This window comes from Vombatus ursinus, unplaced genomic scaffold (genome assembly GCF_900497805.2).
Source record: "Vombatus ursinus unplaced genomic scaffold, bare-nosed wombat genome assembly UNPS02014817.1, whole genome shotgun sequence".
Classification (NCBI taxonomy): Eukaryota; Metazoa; Chordata; class Mammalia; order Diprotodontia; family Vombatidae; genus Vombatus; species Vombatus ursinus.
Window position 1 is genome coordinate 14,759,523 of NW_020954595.1, and position 26,255 is coordinate 14,785,777.

General features: G+C 47.6%; 1 protein-coding gene across 1 annotated transcript; it reads right to left on the reverse strand.

The window, feature by feature from the left end:
- Positions 1–16,801: 16,801 nt before the first annotated feature.
- Positions 16,802–22,187, reverse strand: TAPBPL (TAP binding protein like). The gene is made up of 7 exons (XM_027835935.1): positions 22,008–22,187; positions 20,644–20,877; positions 20,224–20,493; positions 19,296–19,634; positions 18,624–18,926; positions 18,231–18,346; positions 16,802–18,065 (listed from the first exon to the last, which is right to left on the reverse strand). Exons 1-6 carry the CDS (start codon positions 22,066–22,068, stop codon positions 18,264–18,266), a joined length of 1,290 nt encoding a protein of 429 aa, XP_027691736.1. The 5' UTR covers positions 22,069–22,187; the 3' UTR covers positions 16,802–18,065; positions 18,231–18,263.
- Positions 22,188–26,255: the final 4,068 nt, after the last annotated feature.

The window sequence follows — 26,255 nt, forward strand, 5'->3', positions numbered from 1 at the left end:
TCCAGGCCTGTGTAAAACAGCCTGTCCTGTTACATCGTAAATTACTGGGGGCATCATACCCAGAGAAAACGAGATATGAGAACTTGTATTGCCCCCCTAAGAATTTAGAATCTAGCCCCTACCCCAGATTCATCCTTCAGAAGTTACTGGAGTTTATCTGTGGTTGCCATCGCAAGCTTCCCAACCACCTGTGAGTGCAGATGACCTGAGCTCTCCAACCCCTCCCTCCCCATTTCCCGAGGACTCCAAGCTCAAGGCCAACGGTGATGGCTGCAATAGCCACCGAGCCAAAGCTTTGCCTTTCCTGGGCTTCCTTCCTGCTAATCTTGCTGCGATTTCCATCTTACCAGAAACAAACCTAAAACCACATGATTTTAATTAAATTTCTCTTCCAATTCACAAGGGTTTAGACACAAGAGAAAAAAAAGGTGTTTTGCCCAAGACCGAAATGCCTCAGAAAGCTGTTCTGCCGGATGTTTCAGAGCCCCTGGGTTCTCTGTTCCTAATACTGTGATTATCTTTGTTTTAATTTTCTCTTTTAAGTGCCAGGGATTTATTAGCACTGATTTCATTGCTGGTTACAAGCACTCAGTGGGTAGCCCCTGAGACCACAGGCCTCTCTGCACCCAAGCACACAGGCAGCATAAGCACAAAAGCCACGGCCCCCCACATGCTGTAACAGATAAGGGAGAGAGGGCACCAGGTTGAGTGGAAACAAACCACAGGCCAGTGCATTTCTCTCTGTGCCTCAGTTTCCTCACCTATAAAATGGGTCAATGACCGTAGCACCTCCTTTACAGGGTTGTTGTGGGACTGCAGCGAGACAGCATGAATGATCCTCCCCTTCTAGGTGCATCTAGCTCCTAAACTTTGCTCTTGAGTGACCCCAGCACACTGTCCCAGAGGAAGACGGGAGGTGAGAGACCAAGAGAATGACCTGATGGCACCAGGTTGGCATGTGGGCACAAGCTATTACACACACTGGGGGTGGGAAGAGGCAAACAGTGGGAATTAGGGACCCATGGAAGGGGCCCCACATCCCTACAGGGACCCTTTGTAAGGAGGATGGGACCTGGGTGTGAGAGCTGAGGGTTTAAAAGGCCTGAAAGAGGCACAACATTCCAAGTCTCTCCCTGGTGAAGCCCCCAAAGGGTCTGTCTTCTGGAATGAAGATGCTGCACCCCTGAGGAGAGTGAGAGCAGAGGAACTGAGTGGGGGCAGCTAGGTGGCACAGTAGTTAGAGCTCTGACGTTGGAGTCAGGACGACCTGAGTTCAAATCTAGCCTCAGATACTTTGGCACTTACTACCTGAGTGACCCTGGGCAAGTCACTTAATCCCATTGCCTCACCAAAAAGCAAAAAAAAAAAAAGAGAGAGAGAGAGAGAGCAGAGTAGCTGAGTGGCAGCAAAGGTGAGAGACCCCGGATATGCAGCTGGAGGAGAGGAGAGCCCAGCACTGAAGAACTGACGTGGGTCAAACACATGCCTTTGGAGAGGAGCCCAGAGGTGGGAAGGTGGGGACACACACCCGCACACTCACACACACACACACACCATGGAATGGAGGCCCACATGGGGCAGCACTCCAAGTCAAGAGACCATACCAGTCTCTGGGGGGTGGCCGACTTGTCTCCTGTCTCTCTGGCCTCAGATAGGAGTTCTTTCTGCATTCTTTACCCTAGAAACATAACATAAAGAGGAAGGAGCACCAGATTCTAGGTCAGGAGAGTCCTGCCTGTGCTTAAATCCTGGCCCTGACACGGCGAGGTGGGCAGCATTAGACAAATCACATCACCTCTCTGAAGCCCAGCTCCCTCATCTATAAAATGGTAACGATGAGACTTTCAATGCTGCTCTCACAGGGCTGCTGTGAAGAAAGAGCTTTGCTAACCAGAAAGTGCTATGTCAAGGAGATTTATTATTTATTAGGATTGTTAGAGAAACAAAAGCCTTTTGAGACTGGGAGTTATTTTAAGGGAAGCTGGTTGTGACTTATTGAGGAGGACCAGACACAGAAGTTCCCAAGGTTCCAAAGGGTGGGCACCATGAGCCTGAGAAATGAGATGGCTCCTCATTGTGCCAATGTCCTCCTGAGGTTGGAGTGGCACATGGTAAATGGCAAATGTCTGCTAGACAATCCTGCCCACAGCCCCTTTACCCCAGGCAACCCAAGGACTACCTTGAAGGGGCCTCTCCTGATGCCTCCAGTAGCTAATGTCCTCCCCTCCCCACCCCTACTTTGCTTTTATTTTTATGGATTTTATGTATGGATTTATCTGTGAACATGCTCTCTCTCTCTCTCTCTCTCTCTCTCTCCCCCCCCCCCCTACCTTGATAAGGTAAGCACCTAAGGGTAGTCTTTGAACCCTCAGGACATGGCTCAGAGTCTCTACATAGCAGGTGCTTAATAAGTGCATGTGGGCCAACTGATCGACTGAAGTACATTTAAGAGTCCTGTGCAGGTCCCTGGCTCATGCCACCCTTCACTCAACAGTGAGCAGTTTGATGGCTGATTTCTGCCATAAGTCTTTGTGGGTTGTGAGCGCAGTCTTTTTCTCGGGCTCCCAAGTCTCCAAGGTCATTGCTAACAAGGCTGCTTGCCAGTGGGAAGGTAGAAGGAAGCCTGGAGGGACTTACTGGCCCATTTTCAGTAGAGCTGATGATAGGTGAGGGTAGAAATGGAAGGGAGAGTTGTGCACTCAAACACAGGTCCTGTTCCAGGGAAACCTATTTCTGAGTATCTGAATGAAAAGCAGAGTTGAGAGGGAGCCCCGATTCCCCCCAGCACTGGTGGTGCCAGGGCATCCAGGGCAGGAGGATGTTTGAGTTTCCCAAAATGCAGAAGGTGGGTTGGCCACATCATCCTAAGGACTCCCTGCACCATGTTGTGCCGAAGGGTTGGGTGGAGCTCTGGCAGGCTGGTGCCAAGGGGAACACACTCACTAGGCAGCACTACAGAGACATGCATCCATTTCTCCTTGCATATCACGATCCCCTACCTCCTTCCAAACGATGCGGCTCCTAGACATCCAGAGCTGAAAGGGGGTTCAGAGGTCACTAAATCCCACCGCCTCAATTTGTAGATAAGGAAGCTAAGGTCAGAGAGGGCCAGGATCCCCAAGGTCACATGGACAATCACTAACAGAGGTGAAGCCTGGGCCTGAGTCTGATGCCCTTTCCTTTGACTCCTGGGGACTGGTGTTTTCTTATGTCATGCCTGGTGGAAGCATCCATTCCTATTGATTCGCTCATTCATCCAGCATTTCCTGCACAGTTTACTCCACTCACAGCACCATCTAGACCTAGCCATAGGAAGTACTGGCTGACCTTCCTATGGGATGGGATTCAAGGGGCATGGGGAAAGTCTGTCACCCTTGGGCCTGTTCCCAAATATGGGATATGGCTTTTCATACCAGTTAGACATAGGTTTAAACTGCCCAGACTCCTGGGAGAGGGCTCAAGGATGGCTTAAACATGTCTACCCCAAGACACAAAGAACTCCTCTGAGGTTCTTTGTTTAGTCAGACTGACCTAGAGTGGTGGTCGTGGAAATGAAGAGAAGGGGATACATACCAATGACAATGTTGTGAAGACAGAAACAAGATTTGGCAGCAGATGGGAAACATAAGATGAATTGGAGTGAGGAGTCAAGAATCGTGTCAAGCCTCAGAATTGGAAATTAAAGGTATGCCTATCAATGAGGAATGGCTAAACAAGCTGTGGTATATGATTGTAATGGATAGTGTTGTGCTATAAGAAATGACAAGCAGGAGGATTTCAGAAAACTTGGAAAGACTTGCATGAACTGATGCACAACGGAGTGCACAGAACCAGAACATTGTACACAGTAACAGCAATATTGTTAGATGAAGAACTGTGAATGACTTAATGCAATGATCCAAGACAGTCCCAAAGGACTCATAATGAAGCATGCTATCCACCTCCAGAGAAAGAACTGTGTGGTCTGAATATGGACTGAAGCAGGCTATTTTTCACTTTCTTTCTTTGTTTCTTTTTTTTTATTATTTGAGTTTTCTTATACAAAATTACTAATATGGAAATGTTTTACATGGTTGCACATGTATAATCTATATCAGATTACTTACCATCTCAGAAGGGGGAGGGGAGGAAGAGGGAGGGATAAAATTTGGAACTCAAAACTTTAAAAAAGTTTAAATTTGTTTTAACATGCAATTGAGGAGGAAATAAAATATTCCATATCTTTTAAAAAGAATAGTGCCAAGTTTATGAGCCTTGGAGACTGGAAGGATGGCATGCCTTCTATAAAAATAGGCAAGTGTGGAACCAGGGTGGGTTTCAGTGGAAGATAATGAGTTCACTTTTAGATACATTGACTTTGAGATGGAAATCTGGTTTTCAATTTCTAACAGGCAGGATGAAAGCTTAGGGGAGAGACTAGAGATATATAAATCTGGGAGTTACCTGCAAAAAGATAACAGTTCAAACTATGGGAGATGGTGAGGTCATCATGAGAGAGAGTGTAGAGGGAGAAGAAAAGAGGGCCCAGGATAGAGCCTTGGAGAACGCCCATAATTAGGGGGCATGAAGTGGATAACGAGCCAGAAAAGGAAACTGAGATGGGGTGCAAAGAGCAGTGTCATAAAAACTCAGAGAGGAGAAATCATCCAGGAAGAGAAGATGGCCAGCGATGTTCAATGCAACAACGAGGTCAAGGAGGACGAGGGCTACCAAAAAAACAAAAAGCCTATCAAATCTGGCAGTAAAGTGATTGTTGGTAAATGACGAGAGCAATTCAGTCGCATGGTGAAGGTAGAAGCCAGACTGCTATAGGTGGAAGAGTAAACGAGAGGCGGGAAAGTGAAGGCAATGAGTGTAAGCGGCTTTTTTTTTCCAAGATTTTTTCTTAGAAAGGGAAGGGAGAAATTATGGTTATAGCTTAAACAGAAGGCAGGGTCTTAGTGAAAGTGGGTTTTCAGGGACAGAGGAAAGTTAGGCATGTTTAAGGGCAGTGGGAAAAGACTGAAGATGAGGGAGACGGAGACAGAGGAAGAGTGGGGAAGAGAGAATTAGGAGAGAGAGAATGGAAAAAGGTTGTAGATCCAGTTTACCTAGACTTTAACAAAATCTTTGATAAAGTATTTCATACTATTCCTGTGGAAAAGGTACAGGGATGTAAATTAAATGATAATACAATTAAATTAATATCCACTTGGATTGCTGGACCAAAGAATATCTGCTAATAATTCAATACCAGTTTGGAAATGATGGTTGGTTGGTTGGTTGATTAAGAGTGGAGTGTCTTAGACCGTGTTGGACCGGCTGTTTAAAAACTCTATCAGTGATTTGGATAACATACTAAGGAAATTAGCAATTGATACAAAGTTGAGAAAGAGTGCTGACACACTATCTGAAAAAGCCAGGGTTCATGGGCTGCAAGATTAGATTGAATCTAATATGAAATCAGTAGGGATTTTCTCGTGGTTCAATCGATGAGAAGTATCAACTTGGATTGAAAAGTCAGTTTCACAAGCACACGATAACAGAGTCGTGACTAGTCCATCTGCTAGGAGATCTAGGGGGTTTGTGATGTTACATTTTACCTCCCACTCGATACATTGGCAAAAGTTGGGCAGTCACAATAGCTGCAATGCTGCAGAGAAATAGACTAAGCCACCATCAAGGCATCTGCGAATCTGCTCCAAACATTCTGAAAAGCAATTTGAAATGATGCCTTAAAAAAAAGTTCATGCCCTTTGGTCCAAAGCACCCGTGCCAAACATGTGCCCCAAGGAAGGCAAAGGCAGAAAGTCTTCATAGACACCAAAATATTGATAACTTTTTATGATAGCAGAGAATTGGAAACCAAAAAGGTCCCCATCCATTGGGAAATAACTAAACAAGTTATAGTGCGTGAGTGTAATAAAATATTCCTGTGCTTTAAGAAATGATGAATATGAAAAATTCCTCCTGAGGAACATTGGAAAACTATGAACTGACGCAGACAGAAGTAAGGAAAAGCAATATGCACAATGATAACAACAATAAAACCGAACACTGCATTCTTATGATGACCAAGCTTGGCACTTGAGAAGAATGGAGGGAATCTACCATCTTCCCTTCATTGAGGAGGTGGGGGACCATGGCCACCCTAGAGCATTTCATATGCTGTCAAACCCAGGTAATGTGTTGGTTTTCCTAAATTTTAGGGTTATGTATTTTAATTTTTAAATCTGTATTACAAGGGAAGACTTGCTGGGTAGAAAAAGGGGGCAAAAATCGGTGAGATATGAGAAAAAATCCAATTTTAAAAGGGAGTGGAAAAAAGTAAACGTAACTGGGAATACTTGGGGTGGAGGTAGAGTGGATTTAGCACTCGTGTATACCATCAGTGTCTCTAGACATGCCTCTCAAGGACTGCAGCAGAGAACCAAGATTCTTTCTCTGTCCTCCATCCCCATGGAAACTGGTTCAAAGTAAAGCAGAAGGAAAAAGCAACATATCCTTCATTTCTTTGAGAATTCCCATTGCTTGCTCTTTTACACTCTAGACACCTGGCTCTGGACCATTTGGCCTGATTAATTCCTAAAAGGGCACCCTCACAGGGATGCCTACTTGCCTACCTGTCTGTCTGTCTTTCCATCCATTCATCCATCTATCCACATATCTGTCTACCTGCCTAACCATCCATTCTCTCCATCAAACTACCTGTCTCTATCTATCTATCCACTTATTTATGTATATACCTAGATGTCTGTCCTCCCTATTGCTATACATCTATCTATACTTCTCCATATGTGTCTATCCAACTATTTATGTTTGTGAACCTCTCCATCTGTCTATCTATCTATATCTATCTACTTATCTATCTGCAGTGAGGGTTTTGAGAACATTTCATGTAAGTGATGCTATCTTAGGAGGCCTGAGAATACATCAACCCCCCTTACATATCTTTCTGCCTGTCTGGCTGACTAGTTCTCTATCCATCCATATCTATCCTATCTAACCTTTATCTGTCTGTTGATCTGTCTATCTACACATCCAACTATGAATCTAAATAACTATATATATCTAACAACTGCTCTCTCTATTACCTGTCTGTCAACTATCTGCCTACCTATCCATCTTGTCTTAGACCAAATCTCCACATTTCTCTCCCTTTTCTGGGATGAAGCTTCAATTAGATTGTGGTCCAGACAACATCCTTTAAGACACTGTCCTGAAAAATTCCATTACTTCACATAGGAAAAGTCTTTACTTTAGGGATTATTCTCCTAAAATCTGGATTGTTGAGATTGCTTGGCTTATGTGGGGTTTGTTTATCCATCCTTCTATCTAGCTATCTTTCTGTTTGTTTGTCTGTTCATTCATCTAGCTAGCACCTAGGGGTGCTGGAGGGTTCATAGAAGGAGATGAGGCTTCAGACAAAGGTCCTACTCAAATAAATCCATCCCAGCTCTTAATACTATGGTATCGTTTTTTTATTTTGTTCTTAATTTATAAAATAAAACAAGCATTTCTATAACATAGTACAATTAAAAAAGATGATTGAGCATGAAACTGCAAATCTCCTATGTACAACTTGCTATTCCTTTCAAATATACAGCAAAATTATCATGTGAATGTCTTTCTTTTCTTCATTTTTCTTCTTTTATTCTTCCCTCCCCCCCTCCACAGATGGCTAACATTGGACACAAATAGATATATATGTACATATGTGTATGTGTATGTGTATGTATGTATATATGTATGTAAAATTATTCTATATATATTTTGATTTATCAGTTCTTTCTCTGGATGCAGATAGCATCTTTCTTCATATGTCCTTTATAATTAACTTTGGTATTTATAATAGACAAAATGACTTATTTGCTCAAAGTCATTCTTTCTTTATTTTTTCCTTTTTCTTTTTAGGCAATTGGGGTTAAGTGACTTGCCCAGGGTCACACAGCTAGTAAGCGTCAAGTGTTTGGTCTGAGGCTGAGATTTGAACTCAGGTCCTCCTGACTTCAGAGCCAGTGCTCTATCCACTGTGCCACCTAACTGCCCCTCAAAGTCAATCTTAAAACAATATTGCTGTTACTGTATACGATGTTCTCTTGGTTCTGTTCATTTCACTCTTCACTATTTCATGCAAATCTTTCCATGTTTTTTCTAAAACGATTGAGCTCATCATTTCTTATAGCACAGCAGGATTCCATCACAGCCATATACCACAACTTGTTCAGCCATTCCCCAATTGAAGGGCATCCTTGCAATTTCCAGTTCTTTGCCACCACAAAGGGAGCTGCTATAAACATTTTAGAACATAAAGGTTCTTTTTCTTTTTCCCTAATCATCCTTGGAAATAGATCAAGTAGCGGTATTGTTGTGTCAAAGGGTATAAGCAGTTTGATAACTCTTTGGGCATAATTGTAGATTGATGTTCAAAATGGTTGGATCAGTTCACAATTCCACCAACAATGAATTAAGGTACCAATTTTTCCATATTCCCTCCAACATTTATCACTTTCCACTGCTATAATTTTTGCCAATCTGATGGGTGGAAAATGGTATCTCAAGGTTGTTTTAGTCTGCATTTCTCTAATCTATAGTGGTTTAAAACATTTTATATGACAATAGATTGTTTTGATTTTTCATTGGAAAACTGCCTTTATATCCTTTGACCATTTGTCAATTGAAGAATGACTTGTATTCTTATAGATTTGACAATTCTTTATGTATTTTAGATATAAGACCTTTATCTGATAAACTGTGTATAAAAATTTTTCCGTTTTCTGCTTTCTTTCTGATCTTGGCTATATTTGTTTTATTTGTACAAAAACTTTGTAATTTAATGTAATTGAAATTCTCTATTTTCTCCCTAACTTTGTTTGCCTATCCATAAGTCTGATAAGTAATATGTTCCATGTTCTTCTGATTTTCTTGTAAAATCTCTCTTTATATCTAGGTCATGTATCTATTCTGAACTTATCTTTGTAAATCGTGGGAGATACTGGTCCATGCCCAGTTTCTGTCATACTGCTTTCCAGTTTTCCCAACAGTTTTTACCAAATAATGAATTCTTCTCCCAAAATCTGAAGTCTTTACACTTGTCAAATACAAGATTATTATGTTTATTTGCGGCTGTAGATTGCATGTCTGCTCTTTTCCGTTGATCTACCTTTCTATTTCTACATGGTTTTAATGCTGCTTCACTGCTGGTGGCCAATGATGGGCTTAATGAGGACAATAGAACAGCCCCCCTGGGGTGCGCTCGAATTGCCAGGCAAGGACCTGATGCCTTCCGCGGGGGTGGCTGGCACAGCCAACTGCCTGAAGGACCAAACTTCCTTTCAGCCAGCTCAGCTTCCCTCTAATGATACTTAGATCTGACTTACTTCGAGTGGATGACTGAGCAAGCTTCCTTTCTGTGAAGAAAAACAAACCCCACATAAGCCAAGCAATCTCAACAATCCAGATTTTAGGAGAATAATCCCTAAAGTAAAGACTTTTCCTATGTGAAGTAATGGAATTTTTCAGGACAGTGTCTTAAAGGATGTTGTCTGGACCACAATCTAATTGAAGCTTCATCCCAGAAAAGGGAGAGAAATGTGGAGATTTGGTCTAAGACAAGATTGAGTGGTCTTCCTTCAGGGGAGCCGGGCTCATCCATAGTCAGGAAGGAATCAATGGCCCCTAGTAACCCAAGCCAGAAGTCAGGGAAGCCAACAAGGGGACACCACAGGCAGACTGCATGGGTGGGATCCACGGGCTGGTTCTACAAACAAGCTGGGTAGTCCTTTTAAGCTCTTGGGGCTTTCATTCCCTTGTCCAAACCCTCACCAATGAGACCATAGGAGATTTCACAACTGCTATTAGTGACCAGTACAGGAGACTGACCCTTGTGGTGCCCTCAGATGGCTACCTCCCCAGGTATCTGAGATTTCAGCTGCACTTGTCTCCCTACACAACTAGGAAACATGTCTCCTCTTCTATTCTGGGTCATCACCTAGTTCCTACTCACTTAAAATCAGAGTAAATTAGGGGCAGGAAAGGCCTTGGGATCCACTTGTGGTCCCGATTCCATTCCCCTCCAAACTTCTCACACAAAAAAACCCACCCCTCAGTCTATTCCCTTTCTTTCCTCTTCAATCTCTAATCGCAGGCTCTTTCACACATACACATACACACACACACACGTACAAACACATAAATACACACATACATACATGTATACATACATTTACATACACTCACTCACATGCCCAGATCTCCCCAATCCTTAAATCTACCCTTGACCCAGTCATTCCCTCAAGCTATCATTAAATATCCCTTCCCACCATCAGAGACAAACTCCAAGGAAAGACTGTCTACACTTGCCTCCATGTCCTCACCTCCCACTCCACTTTATTACTCTTGCGGTTCTGACCCCATAACAGGACTAAAACTCCTCTCCCCAAGATGATCGGTGGCCTCTTCGTTGATAAATGCAATGTCTTTCCTCTCAGTCTCCATCCTTCTTGAATATCCTCACGAAGGTGTTGGCCCCATTGACCACCCTCTCCTGGGATAATTCTCTCTCGGAGGCTCTCCTCCTTGCTATCTAGCTACTCCTCAGTCTCCTTTGTTGGGCCTTCATCCATACCATCAAGCCAACTATGAGCATTGCCCAGGGCTAGGTCCTGGGCTCTCTCCCCTTCTCTCTCTTTACTCTCTGCCTTCTGATCTCACCAAGGAACAGGAAAACCAGGTTCTACCATCTGAGTGAACTAGGCCACATCACTTCCCCTCTCTGGGCCTCAGTTTCCCTACTTCTCAAATGTGGGGGGTCCTCAGAATTACAGCATCCTCAAGCTTGAAAGGACCTCAGGGGTCACCCTCTACAGCCCATACTTGAAGCATAACTGTGTCATAGTCTTTGGGGTTAGACCTATGTTCCAGCCTCTAGAGCCCCACTGAATACACAAAGAGAAAAGGCCAAGCATCAGGTTCTTGGCTTCTTCGTTCCTGTAGGGTAGTCACCAAGCACCAACACCTTTCCTTCTGAGGCAGGCAGCTACCCCTTGGGGAGCATAAGGACTCCAAGGACACTAGGAGAGCAAGCGGCTTTGAACGAATGCCAGTGGGTGTTTTTTCAGACAAGTTTCTCCTCCGCATTTCATTGGCATTGGGGGCTCAGCAGCCCAGTCATGAAGTGCTGAACAGGTAGCAAGAACAGGTCACTGACCTTCTTTTTTGGAAGGCAGATGAGACAGCTTCCTGTCGAGTGGGCCAGGCACTCAGTCACTCTGTCACTCCTAAACGCGTTCGTGAGTCAACGCGAGATGCTCTGGTGTTTTATGACTTCATGGAAGCTGGCCACGTTAACGACCATTCTAAAGGTAACACTGTATCTATTTCCTCCCACGTAATGAGCACAGCAGCAAGCAGCACCAGTAATATCTTTCTAAGAGCCCCAAGTGTTCTGTGTGAATACACGCATGATCTTAGTTAGGAGAATTATTCAGTTTTGGCTAAGACAGTATACTTTATTGTCTTGTCAACAAAATGAGGGTGATTATACCTGCTCTGCCTACTCCACTAGGTCAGCAGGAGTGCATACAGTTTGGGGAACCAGAAAGGACCTTAGATATCATCTACCCAAAATCCCCATTTTGCAGAAGAGGAAACTGAGACCAAGAGAGGGGAAGGGACTCAGCCACCAGTACCCAAGGAATAAAAAAGCCAGGATTCAAACCTGCATCCTCCTACTCCAAAACAGGAGATAGAAAGGCCACAAATGACATGTCCAGAAGGAATCTAGGAAGCATTGCTAAACATTCCCACCAGCTGGGCAAAAAACAAAAGAACTTAGGGGTGATGTTTATGTTACTATGGCCAATCAAAGGCAAGAAGACGGTGTCTGAGAACTGGTTTAAAACATAGGCATGATACTATTTGCTATTTTTTTCTCTTTTGTTGAGTTTTATTTCCTCTTTCTGGTGGTTCCTCCTATTGGTTCTAATTCTTACTTACAACATCACTAATGTGAAAATATGTTTAATAGGAATGTGTATGTATAGCCTATATCAGATTGTGCGCTGTCTTGGGGAGGGAGATGGGGAGGGAGGCGGAGAAAAATTTAAAACTCAAAACCTTATGGAAGTGATTGTTGATAATTCAGAATAAATTAATTTAAAAAAACATAGGCAGGGCAGCCTCCTGGCCAGGGAAGTAGTGCCCCTAAGAAGGGCTGGTAAGAATAGATTTATGTAGCACCTTACAAGTCTAATTTAAAAGTCTTTAACTGAACAGGAAACTACCTATGGACACACACACACACACACATATCCAAATACCATAAAGAAGAGCTGCAAGATACTCCAAAATTTATAGAGCGCAAAATCTTAAAAAAGAACCAGCAAAAACACCCAAATGGCCTCCTTCATCTAGAAATGTACAGAGCGTAAGTGCATCAGATATCTATATGGAAGGCAGCAAATATGACTTCATCCAGTAGGTATTACTGTGTTTTGGTGGAATGAGATCATGACTAGAATGTGGCTCTGGAAGGGTATGCCTTCCTCAAAAGAAAAAGGTCAGGAGGGCTGAGTGCTGATGGGACAGCACTGTATATTAAGAAGGTATACTCATATGATCAAATCCAGGAGATAGAGAAAAGGAGCACAGTGCAAAGCATTCAGGGAAAAATCAAGGGAGGCAGAAACAGAAGCAAGGCTGTCATCAGAATATGCTACAGCCCACCTGGTCAGAGAGAAGAAAGAGATAAGGAATTTGTGAAACATGCCACAATCCTAGCTTGAAGCAACGGTACAGTAATGAAAGGGGCTTCAATGGTCTAGGCATCTTCTAGGTCTCCACCCAAAGTAGAATAAGAAATAGTTTTCTGAATAGATGGCTAATTATCTCATCCTTCGAACAGAGGTTCCTTCCAAACAGGGAAACTCTAATTATGGTACTGAATCTAACCAACAAGAAGGAAGTGATTTCTGGGGCAGAAATGGTAAGAACCTTGCTGGGAAGTGATGATTCCACTTTAGAATTTGTGAAAGAGAAGAAGAGAGATGCTAAACATAGTTTTTATGCTCCCTGGATTTTAGAAGAGTCATTTTCAAAGGTTGAGGGAAAGGAATGAAATCATCTATAGAAATGGATGTGCATGCATACGGCCATCACCAACTAATGTAGGTTTTAAGACACATACAGAGAATGGAAGGAAAGGCACTCAAGCATGAATGCACAACATACACACTCACAATGTGGCACCATTGTGAGAGCAGAGTCCCTGGCACTGGCACATAGCAGACACTTTAAATGTTTATTGACTGATGGTGTCAGGAGTGCAAAAGCACCAAATGAGTTGAGGCTGGTGAAGAAAGCTATGGACAAGAAATAGTCATGTTTTTTAAATTATGTTGGAGGAAAAAAGAAAATGAGAGAGACAGAGACAGAGAGAGATAGATCAAATAAGTGGCAGGACTACAATCAAGATGTGCTTGGAACCATAGTAAGAATTCAATCAATAAACATTGATTAAGCATTTGCTATGTGCCAGACACTGTGTTAAGTGCTAGAGATACAAAAAGGAGTAAAAGACCTAGTCCCTGCCCTCAAGGAGCTTACAATCTAAGGGAGAAGACAACACACAAACAAATATGTACAAAACAAGCCTATCTACAGGATAAATTGGAAATAATTAGCAGAAGGGATGCAATGGAATTAAGAAGGATCAGGAAAAGCTTCCTGGAGAAGGTGGAATTCTAATTGGAACATGGAGAAAGCCAGGGAGGTCAGTAATCAGAACAGAGGAGAGAGAGTGTTCTGGACATGGAAGACAGCCAGAGGACGTGCCTGGAGTCAAGAGATAGAGCCAGTTAAAAGTGAAAAGAAGGAACTGCTCCCTCTCTACTTTTCCTTTCCATTCCAAAGAGAAGGAGCTACCGGTTGAGGGGAAAAAAAGAGCATGAATGGCTAACTGGAAATCGAAATCCCAAATGCAGTGGTATGAAAATGAGCTGGGACAAAGTGAAATGACTGACTAGACTAACTGCACTCTTACAACTTTTTACATCTCTAAAGAACTTCTCATATGTAATCAGTCACTTGCTTGGCGTGGAAGGCCTACAGTACCGCCACAGGGTCTTCCATTCTTCATCATGAAACCCAACTTTGATCACTTCTTGGGTGAATGGTGAGTCTATTTTCCAAGCCTACCTCTCATTAGAGTCCACAAGTTTTCAATGGGGTTTAAATTAGACAAGTTCTCAGACCACTGAGGCATATCTACCTCTACCAATTTCTTAACCTCCCATGAGGTGGGTCATCATGGTACAAGTCCATGTTGCAGAATTCCATCTCCAAAGTCTGCTTCTCAGTAGATCCATATAGTTATCAGAAATCAACATTTTCTCGATGGAAAAAAGACTTCCAAGTCCACTGGAAATAAAAAATATCCCCCTAAACATTTTTGGAAATGGATGTTTTACTATCTTGGTAAAATGCCCATATTTCATAGATTCACTCAGACTTCTTCTGAAAATGATAATCATAAGCAAAATAAATAGCTAGCATTTATAAAACTCTTTAAGGTATGCAAAGAAAACCATTTTACATGTTAGTTTATTTGACTCTCACAACAACTTCACTAGCCAATTTCTATTATGGTCCTATTTTATAGGAAATTGAAGCTGAAAAGTTGATGTGACTTGTCCAGGGTCATACTGCTAGTAAGCATTTAAGGCAAGACATAAACTCAGGTCTTCCTGACTCTGTGTCCTCTGCTCTATCCACTGTACCCCTTAGCTGCCTAAAACACACAGCAGAGGATGGTTGTGATACATCGATCTCCGGGTTATAGGTCCAGACAACAGTTTTGGTGCACATTTCATCAGTAAAACGATCTTTTTCCGCTCTTCGGTCCTCCAGACTTTCTGTTGTCTTACCGTGACACACAGTTTTTCTTCATAGCAACAGTTAGCAGTTCTTTGTCTTCTCCATTTTCCTCCAGCTTCTGGAAGCTTGTACCACACTGTGAAGGAATCGGCACCAACCTCTCCAGGTTCCAGCACTATCTGAGGGCATTTGTTTGTTCTAGCGTTAATCAGGCTGGTTTGAAGCACTAATTCATCTGTTCTTGTGGGTCCTTTTCATTTTTAGCCTCATGTTCCTTTGTGCTATCCTTTTTGCTTGTGGGCTTTGATGATCCATGAAATGCCTGAGCCCACACACACGCACCACCTAACACTGAAATATCCTTAATCGTTTGAACTTGAGTGTGACAATTGAACTGTGCTCTTTGAGAGCTATAACATTTCTACATTTCCCTAAAGTAATACCTAATCTTCAAAAAAAAAAAATCACAGGATTAAAAACACAACAGAAATTAAAAGTACATGTGTATAGCATAAAAGAGGAATAACCAACCCAATCCAGTTTCACCTGGTCTGAGTCAGCTTGGAGTGGGAGAAGCAAATATATGTCACCACTGCTGTCACAAACTGACCCCATATCAACATTGCTGCTTGTTCTAAGTAATCTGGACAGCCCTAGAAACATAAAGATGGTATGAAAGCATCTAACTGTTTTTAAGGAGTCTGAATCAGATGGACTGAACACCCTGGGCTGAATGAGCTGAAGGAACTAGTCAATGGGATTGCTAAACACAAGAGTGGCCTTGAAAGGTTGTGGAGAGCTGGAGAGGTGTGGAAGGACTGGAAAGGAGCAAGTACTTCTCTGGTTTTCCAAGGACAAGAGAATAAAGTCTGGAGACACTTGGATGGGATTGGAAAACTGGATCTGACTGAATAGCTGGACTCAAAAAGTTGTCACAAGTGGTTCCAAGTCACCAAGGGAGAAGAGTTCTCAGTCATGCTCTCCAAGGCCAGGCCCTGAAGGAGCCAAGACACCTCAGGGGCACCATGCTGTCCTGATTGGGGGTAGGCCAATGTGTCTAGTTAGCTCCAGATCCTGGTCATGCTTCATTTCAGCCATCTTGCCACCCACCTTGCCTGCTCCACCCCCACCCCCACAACCTCTGGCTCTGGGAACAATCCTTAAATCAACACCACCATTGCTTCTGGAAAGGAGAGGTCAATCATGTCAATCAACTGCCCAATGACTCCTACCTCTGTGACTTCCCAGACCAAACACCCCTCCCTGTCCCCACTCCTCCCTATGTGTAGGCTTTGCCATTTGAATCTAAGCTTCTGAAAGGCAAGGACTGTCTCACTTTGGTGGCTGTGTCCACAGTGCCTGGCATATAGTCAGTGCTTGACAAAAGACCCCGAACAGCTTATAATGATTTGGATAGGCATAGCTGTTATGCTGATAGCATTTTTAGATGACAGAAAGTAAGGGCAGACAGCTAATAGAGTGCCAACATTCTGAAACCCAAAATATCCTGACACTCTAGAACATTTGGCTAAATCTAATATGATGAAACTTAATGAAAAGAAAGGGAAAGTCTTATAATTGAGTTTAAATGTCCAACTTCACAACTAGAAGATGAGGAGGCATTGATAGACAGGGTTTAACTTGAAAAAGATCTGGGGGTTTTAGTGGACTGCAAGCTCAACATGCATCCACATTGTGCTATGGTGCCCAAAAATAAAAAAATAAACCAATGCCACCTTGGGCTTCATTACAAGATGTAGTATCGAAGACTTTATTACCTTAAACCACTTGCAAGGCAGCTGTGATCCAAGCTTCAGTTGGGAGTGTGGGGCTCAGCTGAGATGATCAGAAAATCAGAATAAAGGAGGCAAGAACAAGGGCTAGACCCCAGTCCCTTCCCTACAAAGGCTTGGATGAGATCATCATGTGACAGCGACACCGAGAAGGGTAGGGTCAAACAGTCATTTTTATTGAGAGAGATTCGAGTTTGGGGACAAGAGGTCTCCAGTCGTGTCCTCCATTCTCTCCCCCATCCCTTGTTCCCCGTCCTCTCCCCAGGCTCTCCCTGACCTTGGCACCTTCATTCAGTGCCCGCTCTGTCCCTCCTCTCACCACTGGCTGCAGGGTAGGTCTCAGTATGGATTTCACAGTTTCTAGCTGTCTGGTGGCTTTTCTTTGCCCTTTCTTAGGAATCCCTCCCTAATCAGTTCTTTGTAAATACTAGGAATAGGATGCAGAGAACATACCCTAACAGTGTTCTGAATCCAAATGAATTGAATGAAACCTAATGAGCATCGACATAGTCTTACAGTTGAGTACGAGAAATAAACTTCACAAGTACAAGAGAAGGGATATTTATCTGAAAAAAATATGAGCTTTTTAGTGGATTGAAAACTCAATATGAGTCAACTGTGTGAAATGGCAGTCAAAGAATGTAATGCCATCTTGGACTACACTCGCTAAGGGCAGGGCAGCATCCAGGATGAGGGAGATAGCAGGCCAGGTGGGCTCATCAGACCTCACCTGGAACATTGTGGGTCATTCTGGGCACCACACTTTAGGAAGGCCATTGATGAGCTAGAAAGGAGCCAGAGGAGGGCAGCTGGTATGGGGGAAAGCCTGGAGATGATGCCAAGAGAAGATCAGAGAATTTCAGATTTGGAAGGGAGTTCAGAAGCCATTGAATCTGACCCCTGACTGAAAAAGGATCCACTCTTCAATATGGATGGAAAGTGGCCTTTGCTGAAGGACCCTACGCGACACCTGGGTCTCTGAAGGAACAGAGGGTGTTGAACCCAGACACACTTGGTAGCCACCCAAATCAGATGATGCTATCTAGCTAGGCCTTGCCCATCCAGTAGCTGGGAAGCTAACTTGGGAGGTGGGAGGGACATGAGAGCTGCCTTCAAGTATCTGAAGGACTACCAGGTGTAAGGGAAAGTAGGACCATTTTATGTGACCCTGGAGGGCAGAACCAGGTATGACTGAAGGAAGCTATGAAAAGCCAAAGCTAGGCTTGGTACAAGGAAGAACTTGCTGACAACAAAGCTGTTCCAGCGTGGAGCACGCTGGCTCTTAGGAGGGAGTGGGTTCCCTCTCACCCGAGGTCTCTGAGCAAAGACTGGCCCTATTGTGGGTTTAGTTTGGACTAGGTGGCTTTGGTAATCACTTCATGTTCTGGAATCCATGACTCCTGGGGTCCAGATGGGTGGCTAGGAAGAAAAACCACAGAGAGAGGGGTGGGGCTGAGCTCCCTCTGGGGTTGGACATCTGCTGGAGGAGGCTGCCCTTGCCCTGGAGGGCCAAGCACAAAATGGGGGGGGGAGTTGGTGAGAGAGAGGGTTTGGTCACTGGAGGGGGATCCACTGGAGGCTTACCAGGACGCAGAGTGGGAGGCTCTGGTTCTTCCCTCAGCATCTCCGGAGGCTCAGGAACAAGAGGGTGAGAAAGAATAAGCCAGTGGCAATGAAGAACCCCACGGATGCTCCTTTTTCTGTAGACGAGAGGAAGGTGGGTTGGGGAGAGCCCACTGGAGCACCCCCTTACCACGTCATCTCTGGAGGGGAGCTGTGGAGAGAAGGCTTCAGGGTGGCCTGGTCTTTATGCAATGTGTGCCTAGGCCTTGAAGGGAGAACCAGAGCAGGTGAGACAGGAGACGAATGAAACCCAGGCCAGAGCTGAGAAGAGAGAAAGGATGAAAAGCCCCCAGGATGGCCAAAGGCACCCCAGGCAAGGCAGATCTCCAGAGAGGGGAGAGACGAAGCCTGTACCTGGAGGGGCAACCCAGATCTCCAAAATGATTGGCTCAGTCAGAGAGACGTGGGAGACGTGGCATCTGTATGTGGCTCCCTCGGGGCCAGGCTCTGCCCTTAGAGAGGAGGAGAGGCTGTAGGTGCCTGCACTGCTCTGCCGGTGGCTGGAGAAGTAGGCACCAGAAGTTGGGGCCGGGGCGCCGCCGGGCTCCTCCCGGCTCCAGGTCACAGCCACATCCAAGGGGTAGTAGCCAGCGATGGTGCAGAAGAGGGTGGGGGGCAGGGCCTCCTTCACCAAGTTCAGCCGCACTTTAGGAGTCTCTGAAGGAAAGAAGCCAAGGGGAGACAGGTCTGAGGACGCGGAATCTGCCCTCCCCAGGCTGGAAGGGATCAGAGGAGACTGAACCATGCTGCCTTCTCCCTGTTAGGATGGGATGCAGGGAAACCAGGAAGCAATGACTGGCAGGTAAGGGTGTGGTCTACCTGGCACCCAGGTGTTACTATATATTGAGGAGGACCACAACATCAGGGAGATGACGACATGACTTGCGAGTGAATTGGACTGAAGTGAGGGAGGGTTGATAACCGGCACTTTCTAAGGGCATTTCCCAGTCTGCTGTCAAGAGGCCACGGCCTTGAATGACAGGGGAAGCTGCAGCCCACCCGCTGCCCCTCAGGCTCCAACCTCACCCAGGATGCTGAGGTGAATGATCTGCTGAGCTTGGTGTTGGGGAGTGGAGATTTGGCAAACGTAGGTTCCTTCGTCCCTCAAGATCAGGCCTGGCAGGGTGAGGGAGGCGTTCCCAGCCTCCAGCAGTTCCCTGGACTCCAGCCGTGCCCCCTCCCGCAGAGCCTGCCCCTGCCCTTCAGCCCAGTAATACACCCTCTGGCCCTGGCCCTGGTGCTGCCGCCTCCATTCAAGATGAAATGGGCCAGAGCCAGGGGCCATGGAGAAGCCGCACTGCAAGGAGGCAGAGACCCCAAGCGAAGACTGCACGGCCGGTTTCTGTGTCATCACCTGTAACTCCACTGTAGGAGGGATAAAGGATCTGTGAGTGTCTATGGGCCACAGCCTCGGGGAGGGCTGGGGGGGGGAGGCCAGGGTCCCTGCCTGGGTGTGCCCTGGGGGTGGGGAGGGGGAGGGAAGGCCGGGATCACTGCCTAGGGAGGTCTATGGGGGTGGGGAGGGGCTCGGATCAAAGAGAAATGAGCTGGTACTGCAGAAGAATAAAGTCAAGGAGGCCTGAAGGAGCCACTGGCCTTCCTCTGAGGACCTGCTGGGGACAGTGGCCTGCTGGTCTGGTCCAGTCTGATCAAGGGGGACACTGGCCCTCATACTCTGTGCCCCGTACTGGAGCACTGACCAAGGGAGACCTGAGATTCTGCTAGCGGAAAGCCCTCAGGCTAGGAAGGCACAGAGCCCACCTGAGGCAGGTCCAGGATGGGTCCTGAGCTCGAGATGCTCAGAACACCGGTGGGGTTAGCCGAAGGCCTGGCTGACAGCAGGGACCCCACACTGACAGGGCTGGGCTGAGATCCTGTGATTGAGGGCCTTCCCCTGGCCTACAGACGGGGACCACACAGGCCCTGAAGGAGGTGGCAGGTGTGAAATCCTCACCTGAAGCCAGCACTGTCCCCCGGGGGGTCAGGGGCAGGTTCAGCTTGGGATGCAAGGGAGCCCCCTTCTCTGTCCCTCCGAGGGTCTTCATCACCATGGAGACACTGAACGCTCCCTCGGACACCTGAATGGTGCTGATGAAATAGGCCACATCCGGGGAAGTGGCCTCTTGTCCAGCCTGCTTGAGGAGGGTGAGCTCACAGGTCACCACCTTCCCCTGGCAAGTGGCGTGGAGCAAGACCTCAGCATGAGGTAGCTGCACCTGGTCCACTGTGAGAAAGGAATAACACGATGCAGTTACTGGGACAGGCACAGGTGGGGGAAGGGCTGGGAGGCCTGAGGCGCAGACCGGGTTAAGGAGACAGACTCACAGGCATTCAGGCATGGAGCAGGGTTGGACAGGGGTCCCAAAGCTCTCACCAGAGGCCTCCAAAGCAATGGGGGTGTCTCCCTTGGCCGCAGGGACCCCTGGGAAGTCGGTGAAGCTGTCCAGTGTGCCGTCGTCCAGAACCGGCACCTGCTTCAGCACCAGGGTGGCCTGAGCCTCATTCAGCTGGCTGGCAGAGATGCCCCAGCCATGCTCATCCTCCTTGACCAAGATGCAGTCCAGGATCAGATCAACCCCTCTTCGGAGGCCCCCAGACTCATCCAGCTCTGCAGAGGAAAGAAAAGGTGAGCCTCCTCCAAGCTGGTCTTCCTGCCCACCCCCATCAAGCTGTTCAGTGTCCCCAGCTCCACAAACACTAGTAGCTCCCTATTACCTCTAGGGTCAACTAGAAAATTCTGTGTGGCATCCAGCACCTGCCGGCCCCTTCCAGTCTCCCCAGTTTCACATTTTACTCTGCTTCCTGACTCCACTGGCCAGGTTGCCCTATCTGCTCACACACGTCACTCATCTCCTGCTTTGTCCTTCAACACTCAGCTTGAATCCTGACTTCTGCCGGAGGCCTTTTCTGACCCAGCAGCCGGTGCCCAGACCTCCACTCCACCTTGTACTGATTGCATAGATACAAGCGCATGTTCATATTACCTCCCCTGTTGGAATGGGAACTCCTTGAGGGCAGGCCCTGGTTCACTTTTGTCTCAGTATCCCCAGGGCACACCCCCACCCCCAGCACAGAGCTGGGGCTCCATCACCTCCTTCTGGCTGTTGGCCCGGTTGACCGCAGTGATTCTCAGTAGTAAGAACAAGGGGAGAAAGGACCTGGGGCGGGGAAGATCTAGGCTTGGGGGGGAGGGGGTGGGCGTCACAGGGCTTGAGAAGAGGAGAGCTTGGAAATATGGTCCCTCCCAAGGCCAAGGGCATGGAGGGCCTCCTCCGACATTCACCCTCAAGCTGCGGGGAGGCATTTCCCCCAGTACAGTTGGCCTTCCTGCCTCCCCACCCTCCACCTGTAGCTGGCTCTTTCCCTCAGCCCAGCCCAGGCCAGCCGCGGCCCCACCTCCACTCTCACCACCGCCCCCCGCCGCTTCCCGTAAATCGAGTCTGCTCCTGCCCGGCTGCCGCTGGGGTCCGCTAGGATCCCTACCCCGCATAGGGGCCAAACTCTCCGAGAGGTCCTGCCTCCCCCAAGTGCTCGCGGGCACACGCACACACACACACACACACACACACAAACACACACGCACACACACACAAACACACACGCGCGCGCACACGCACACACACACAAACACACACACACACACACACACACACACACACACACACACTGCCCAGCTCAGCCTCCCGGGCCGCTGTCCTCCCCTGCCCTTCCCAACCAACCCCCTGCAGTCGAACTCACCGGCCCAGCTGGCCCCCGCCCAGCAGAAGAGAAGCAGGGCGCGCAGGCCCGAGGCGCCCATGGGCTCCGGGAGCTTCTGGTCTGTCTAACAGTCTGGTCGGTCTGTCTCTCCGGGTCCGGGGCCGGGGCCGCAGCACCCCACTCCCGCCCTCTGCCACCCGGGCTCTCTATCTCTTTGCCCCAACTGTAGTTTTTCTTTCACTTTCACTCTCCTCCTCCGGGACAGAGGCTGCTGCCTGGGGGAGGAAGAGAAGTGGGGCAGAGGGTGCTCGCGCCCCTCTCCCCCTGCCTGGCCCCCCACTTCGTTCAGCCCTATGTGGAGGGGTGGGGAAGAGCTTGGGAGCTAGAGTGTCCCCCCCCACCTTCTCCACCCCGACTGACCCAGCTGTGGGGCTGGAGTGACCGGCACCCAAGTCCCAGAGAGACGATGGGGCCGGGAGGATAGGAAGGGAGCACTTGAAGGGGTTCTGGAGAATGAAAGGGATAAAAGACAGGGAAGGTCGGTGGCCCAGGCGGGATTGGCAGGCTCTGGGGGCCCTTCCTTGGTCCAGGTTTCCACGGTTTTCCAGTTTAGTGACCCAGTAGTTGGGACCTGCCTGCCCCAGAAGCACATGGCCCCATCCCCCTGAATCCCTGAGAGAAAGGCCACCGAGGCTCAGCAAGTGTTCTCTGCCTTCCTCCCCAGGCCTTTTCCTTTAGTTTCTTCAGTCAAATATGCAGGGGCAGATTTAGGCTGGATGTCAGGAAAACCTTCCCCACGATGGGAACAAAAAGTGTGCAGAGCCAGGCTGAGCCAGGCTGGGCTGGGCTGCCCCTAGATTGAGACGTCCTTAGTAGTGAGTCTTTGGGGGTATGTATTGAAGGAACTAGCCTGGGCATCCTTTCCAGGGAGGAAATTCTGGGCTTATGGGAATTCCAAAAGTCAGAAGCTTCTAGTAGTTAAGGAAAGGGGGGAGACAGAGCTCCGAGGCCCTGCCAGCTGCCCAAAGTCTGTCCTGGCCTTCTGTGCTTTGGGTAGGCACAGGGTCTATTCCTGACTGGCCCTGGGATGCATGGCAGGGCAGTTTCCCTCAACTACAGGGGAGAGAGAAAAGGCTCTAGGTAGGTGATGGGAGAGATAGTAAGGGTGATGGAGGAAGGGAAAGTAAAGGAACAGGACCCAGAGACCAGGCTAAGGTGTCAGAGAGGAAAGGGCTGGAGGAGAAGCTGAAAGGAAGGAGAGGAAAAGATGAAGTGAGGCGAGAAGGGAGCTCAGGGCAAGCAGCAGGAGAAGGGGGGACCGAGCTGGGAGCAGGGGGAGACAGGAGGCAGAGGGTAGGTAGAGTCAGGATAGAGGGAGAGGGGAGGGCCAGGATGTGAAAGAAGGGAGCAGGGGCAAACCAGGGAACAAGCTTTGGAATAACTGCTGGCCCAGGTGGTACCCTGCATCTTGGCACCCAGATGGTACCCATCTGGCACCCAGACTCAGGGACTGAGGAAAGGAAAGCCACACTGTCCTCCCCATCAATGCCAACTAGAAGGTGGGCGAGGCAGCCCCCGCAGGGAGGAAGCATTCTATCTGTCACCCCATCCAGTGCGTTGGGCTCTGTTCTGAGGGCCACTGTTTAAGGACATTGCCAGAGAGAGGATCCAGGGGTATCATGTCAATAAACATATAAGTGCCTTCCCTGTGCCAGGCCCAGTGCCAAGTGCAAGGGATACAAAAAAGTCAAAGACAGTGCCTGCCCTGGAAGGAGGGAGACAACATGCAAACAGGATGGTGAAGGAGGGATTGGGCTTAGTCTGTTCAGCCCAAGAAGGCAGAGGCAGGAGTGGAGGGACCGTGCCAAGAGGTCATGTTAGGCTCAGGGTCAGGAACAATTTCTTAATCCTTTGGCATGTCACGGGGGAAATGGACTGCTTCAGGAGATGGCTGGCTCCCCCCTCGACATATGTATTGAAGCTGGAAGGGACTGAAAGAACATGGAAACTGAGGCTCAGAGACATGAAGAGATTTACCCAGAGTCCCACAGAAAGTCGGTCTCAAAGACAGCATTGAAACCCATTCCTATCCTCTATGCCAAAGCTGGGTGACGACCGCGTTAGAAGGAATCCTTCAGGGGAGAATGGGTTGACGAGCCACTCTCTGAGGCCACTTCCAAACAGGCCATCTGACCCTATAAGGACCTGAGCATCCATAGGACAAGGCAGATGTTCCCAAACACTGGCGTGAGGGCCCAGCTCTCCTTGGTGCCTCCCTTAATCTGGCCAGTGGGGGGGGGGGTCCACAAAGTTATCTCCCTGGTGACCTGCAGCTGTCTGGAGGTTAATGCTTCAGCATTAACAGGCCCAGCCCTGGGAGATGTCCTGTTTGTCTAGGCCTTGCCCATCATACATGGGGCTGCAGAGATGTGGCCAACTGTAGAAAGCATCTTGGAAAATCCCCTGGGTCCTGGGCACCCAGGCCCGGAGCCGGGTGTAGAGCTGCCCAGGAGGAGACCTGAACCCCCAACACTCCATCTGGCAGCTCATCTCCACAGCCCCAGGCTCTTTGTGCAGGCCCATCTGATCCATAATCCACACTAAGCTCAAACCTGCATTTAGCAGCACCTCTTCCCAAAGATGGTGGGCCCTCAGGATCCAGAAGAGGGAATGTCCTTGACAAGTGCCAAGGAAGCCCTTTGGGCCTCACCATGTACAGCACGTGCAGGCATCTGCCACTGAGCCATCGGGCCCAAGGATACGCACACCCCTGGTCTGGCTGGGGTTCCACGGGTGGGCTGCTCACAAGCACCAAGCCATAAAATCGGGCATCCATTGAGAGCAGCTGGGGATCCCAGGCCCACAAGCTGAGGCCAGCTCCGAGCAGGGCCTTCCCACCTTTGCCAACCATGTGTAGAGTGCATTCAGGCTGGCCACCTTTGCTGCAAGCCACCAACCTCCTCTGGAGGAAACATGATTTTCAGGGCATCCGCCAATTCCTTGCTAATTTAAAGGACTTGTTAGAATGTGCTCAGAGCAGCAGGAGAACGTCACAGCCATCAGCTCTTGTCAAGGGTGCTTCCCCTTTGTGCTGTCCTGCTCTTTCCCCCTCCAGATGGGGCCCCGTCCGGCCGGCTGTTGGGCAATCCTCTTCACAAGCTCCAAGCACAACCCTGCTAGCTCCATGCCAGCACTGAGGAGGGTGTCACTCCCAAACATCAGTTAGGGCTGCTTCCCAGAAAGGCAGGCAGGCTCTGACAGGTATTGACGGAGGACTGCTATTTTTAAGCTCTCCATGCTGCCAAAAAGTCAGGGGAGAGAGCAGGAAAGAAAGCAAGGTCCAACACCCTAACTGTCAAGTAAATGAGAAAGACCGTGGAGGCTGGCCCAGGTCAGGCAGCAATCTTAGCAGAAGAGAGACATCTTGTTTGGAGGATTAACCAAATCCCCTGGAAAGGTGATGGTATTTCTGGGCTTCTCTCAGTAATGAGGAGAACCTTTCTAAAGAAACAGCCAACTGCAAAGACAATCATAATAGCTGACCCACAGCTGGCTTTAAGGTTCCCAAAGCACTTTTGAAACACCTTCTCCACCCTGGAAGAAAGGTATGTTATTATCTCCATTTTACAGCTGAGAAACTGCACCTCAGGGGTGTTAAGTGACTAGTCCAGGGTCACACAACAAAAATGGTATAAAAAACAGAAGACCACTCAGAAGCTCTGCATTTATCTACTGTACAGAATAGAAGGCAAATATTTTCTTTAAGGAGAGAGTTGGAAAGAAGGTGCTGAACATCAGGGAAATTGAGTCTGACTATATAGTAACAAAGGAAATATAAGCTTATTGATATAAGAATTGTCACAGAGGGAAGACTCCCCAGTAGTTAGAGCAAAAGTCAAAGTCATCATCAGATTGGAAGAATGGCAAAGCTGGGAAGACAGTGCCATTATGACAGCGTCTCCAAATGACCTCCTCAGTGCCCATCTAGGCCAACTCATACATAAAGGAATCCCACCCATCACACCAACAAATGACTGTCCAGCCTTTCCTCGAAGACTCCTGAGGACGGAGGGGATCCCACCATCTTCTCGGCAGCCTGCTCTACATCAGGTCAGCTTTGCAACTTCCTTCAACCAGTCCCTATATGTCAATCTGACCTGAGCCATCAATGATGAAAAATGAGAAATGAAAAAAGGCAAAGGTATTGACTGACCATGATGATCACCACTTCTTGCAGAACATTGGCCGATGAAAAACAGTTGCCACAGTGAGGAGCCCAGATGACCC

Excerpts from the sequence above, each read along its gene's own strand:
- TAPBPL (XM_027835935.1), bottom strand. The coding sequence starts at position 22,068 with ATGGGCGCCTCGGGCCTGCGCGCCCTGCTTCTCTTCTGCTGGGCGGGG. Across the intron at positions 20,494-20,643 it reads CATTGCTTTGGAGGCCTCTG|TGGACCAGGTGCAGCTACCT; the intron begins GTGAGAGCTTTG and ends CCTTTCTCACAG. Across the intron at positions 18,927-19,295 it reads CATTCACCTCAGCATCCTGG|AGACTCCTAAAGTGCGGCTG; the intron begins GTGAGGTTGGAG and ends TCTTTCCTTCAG.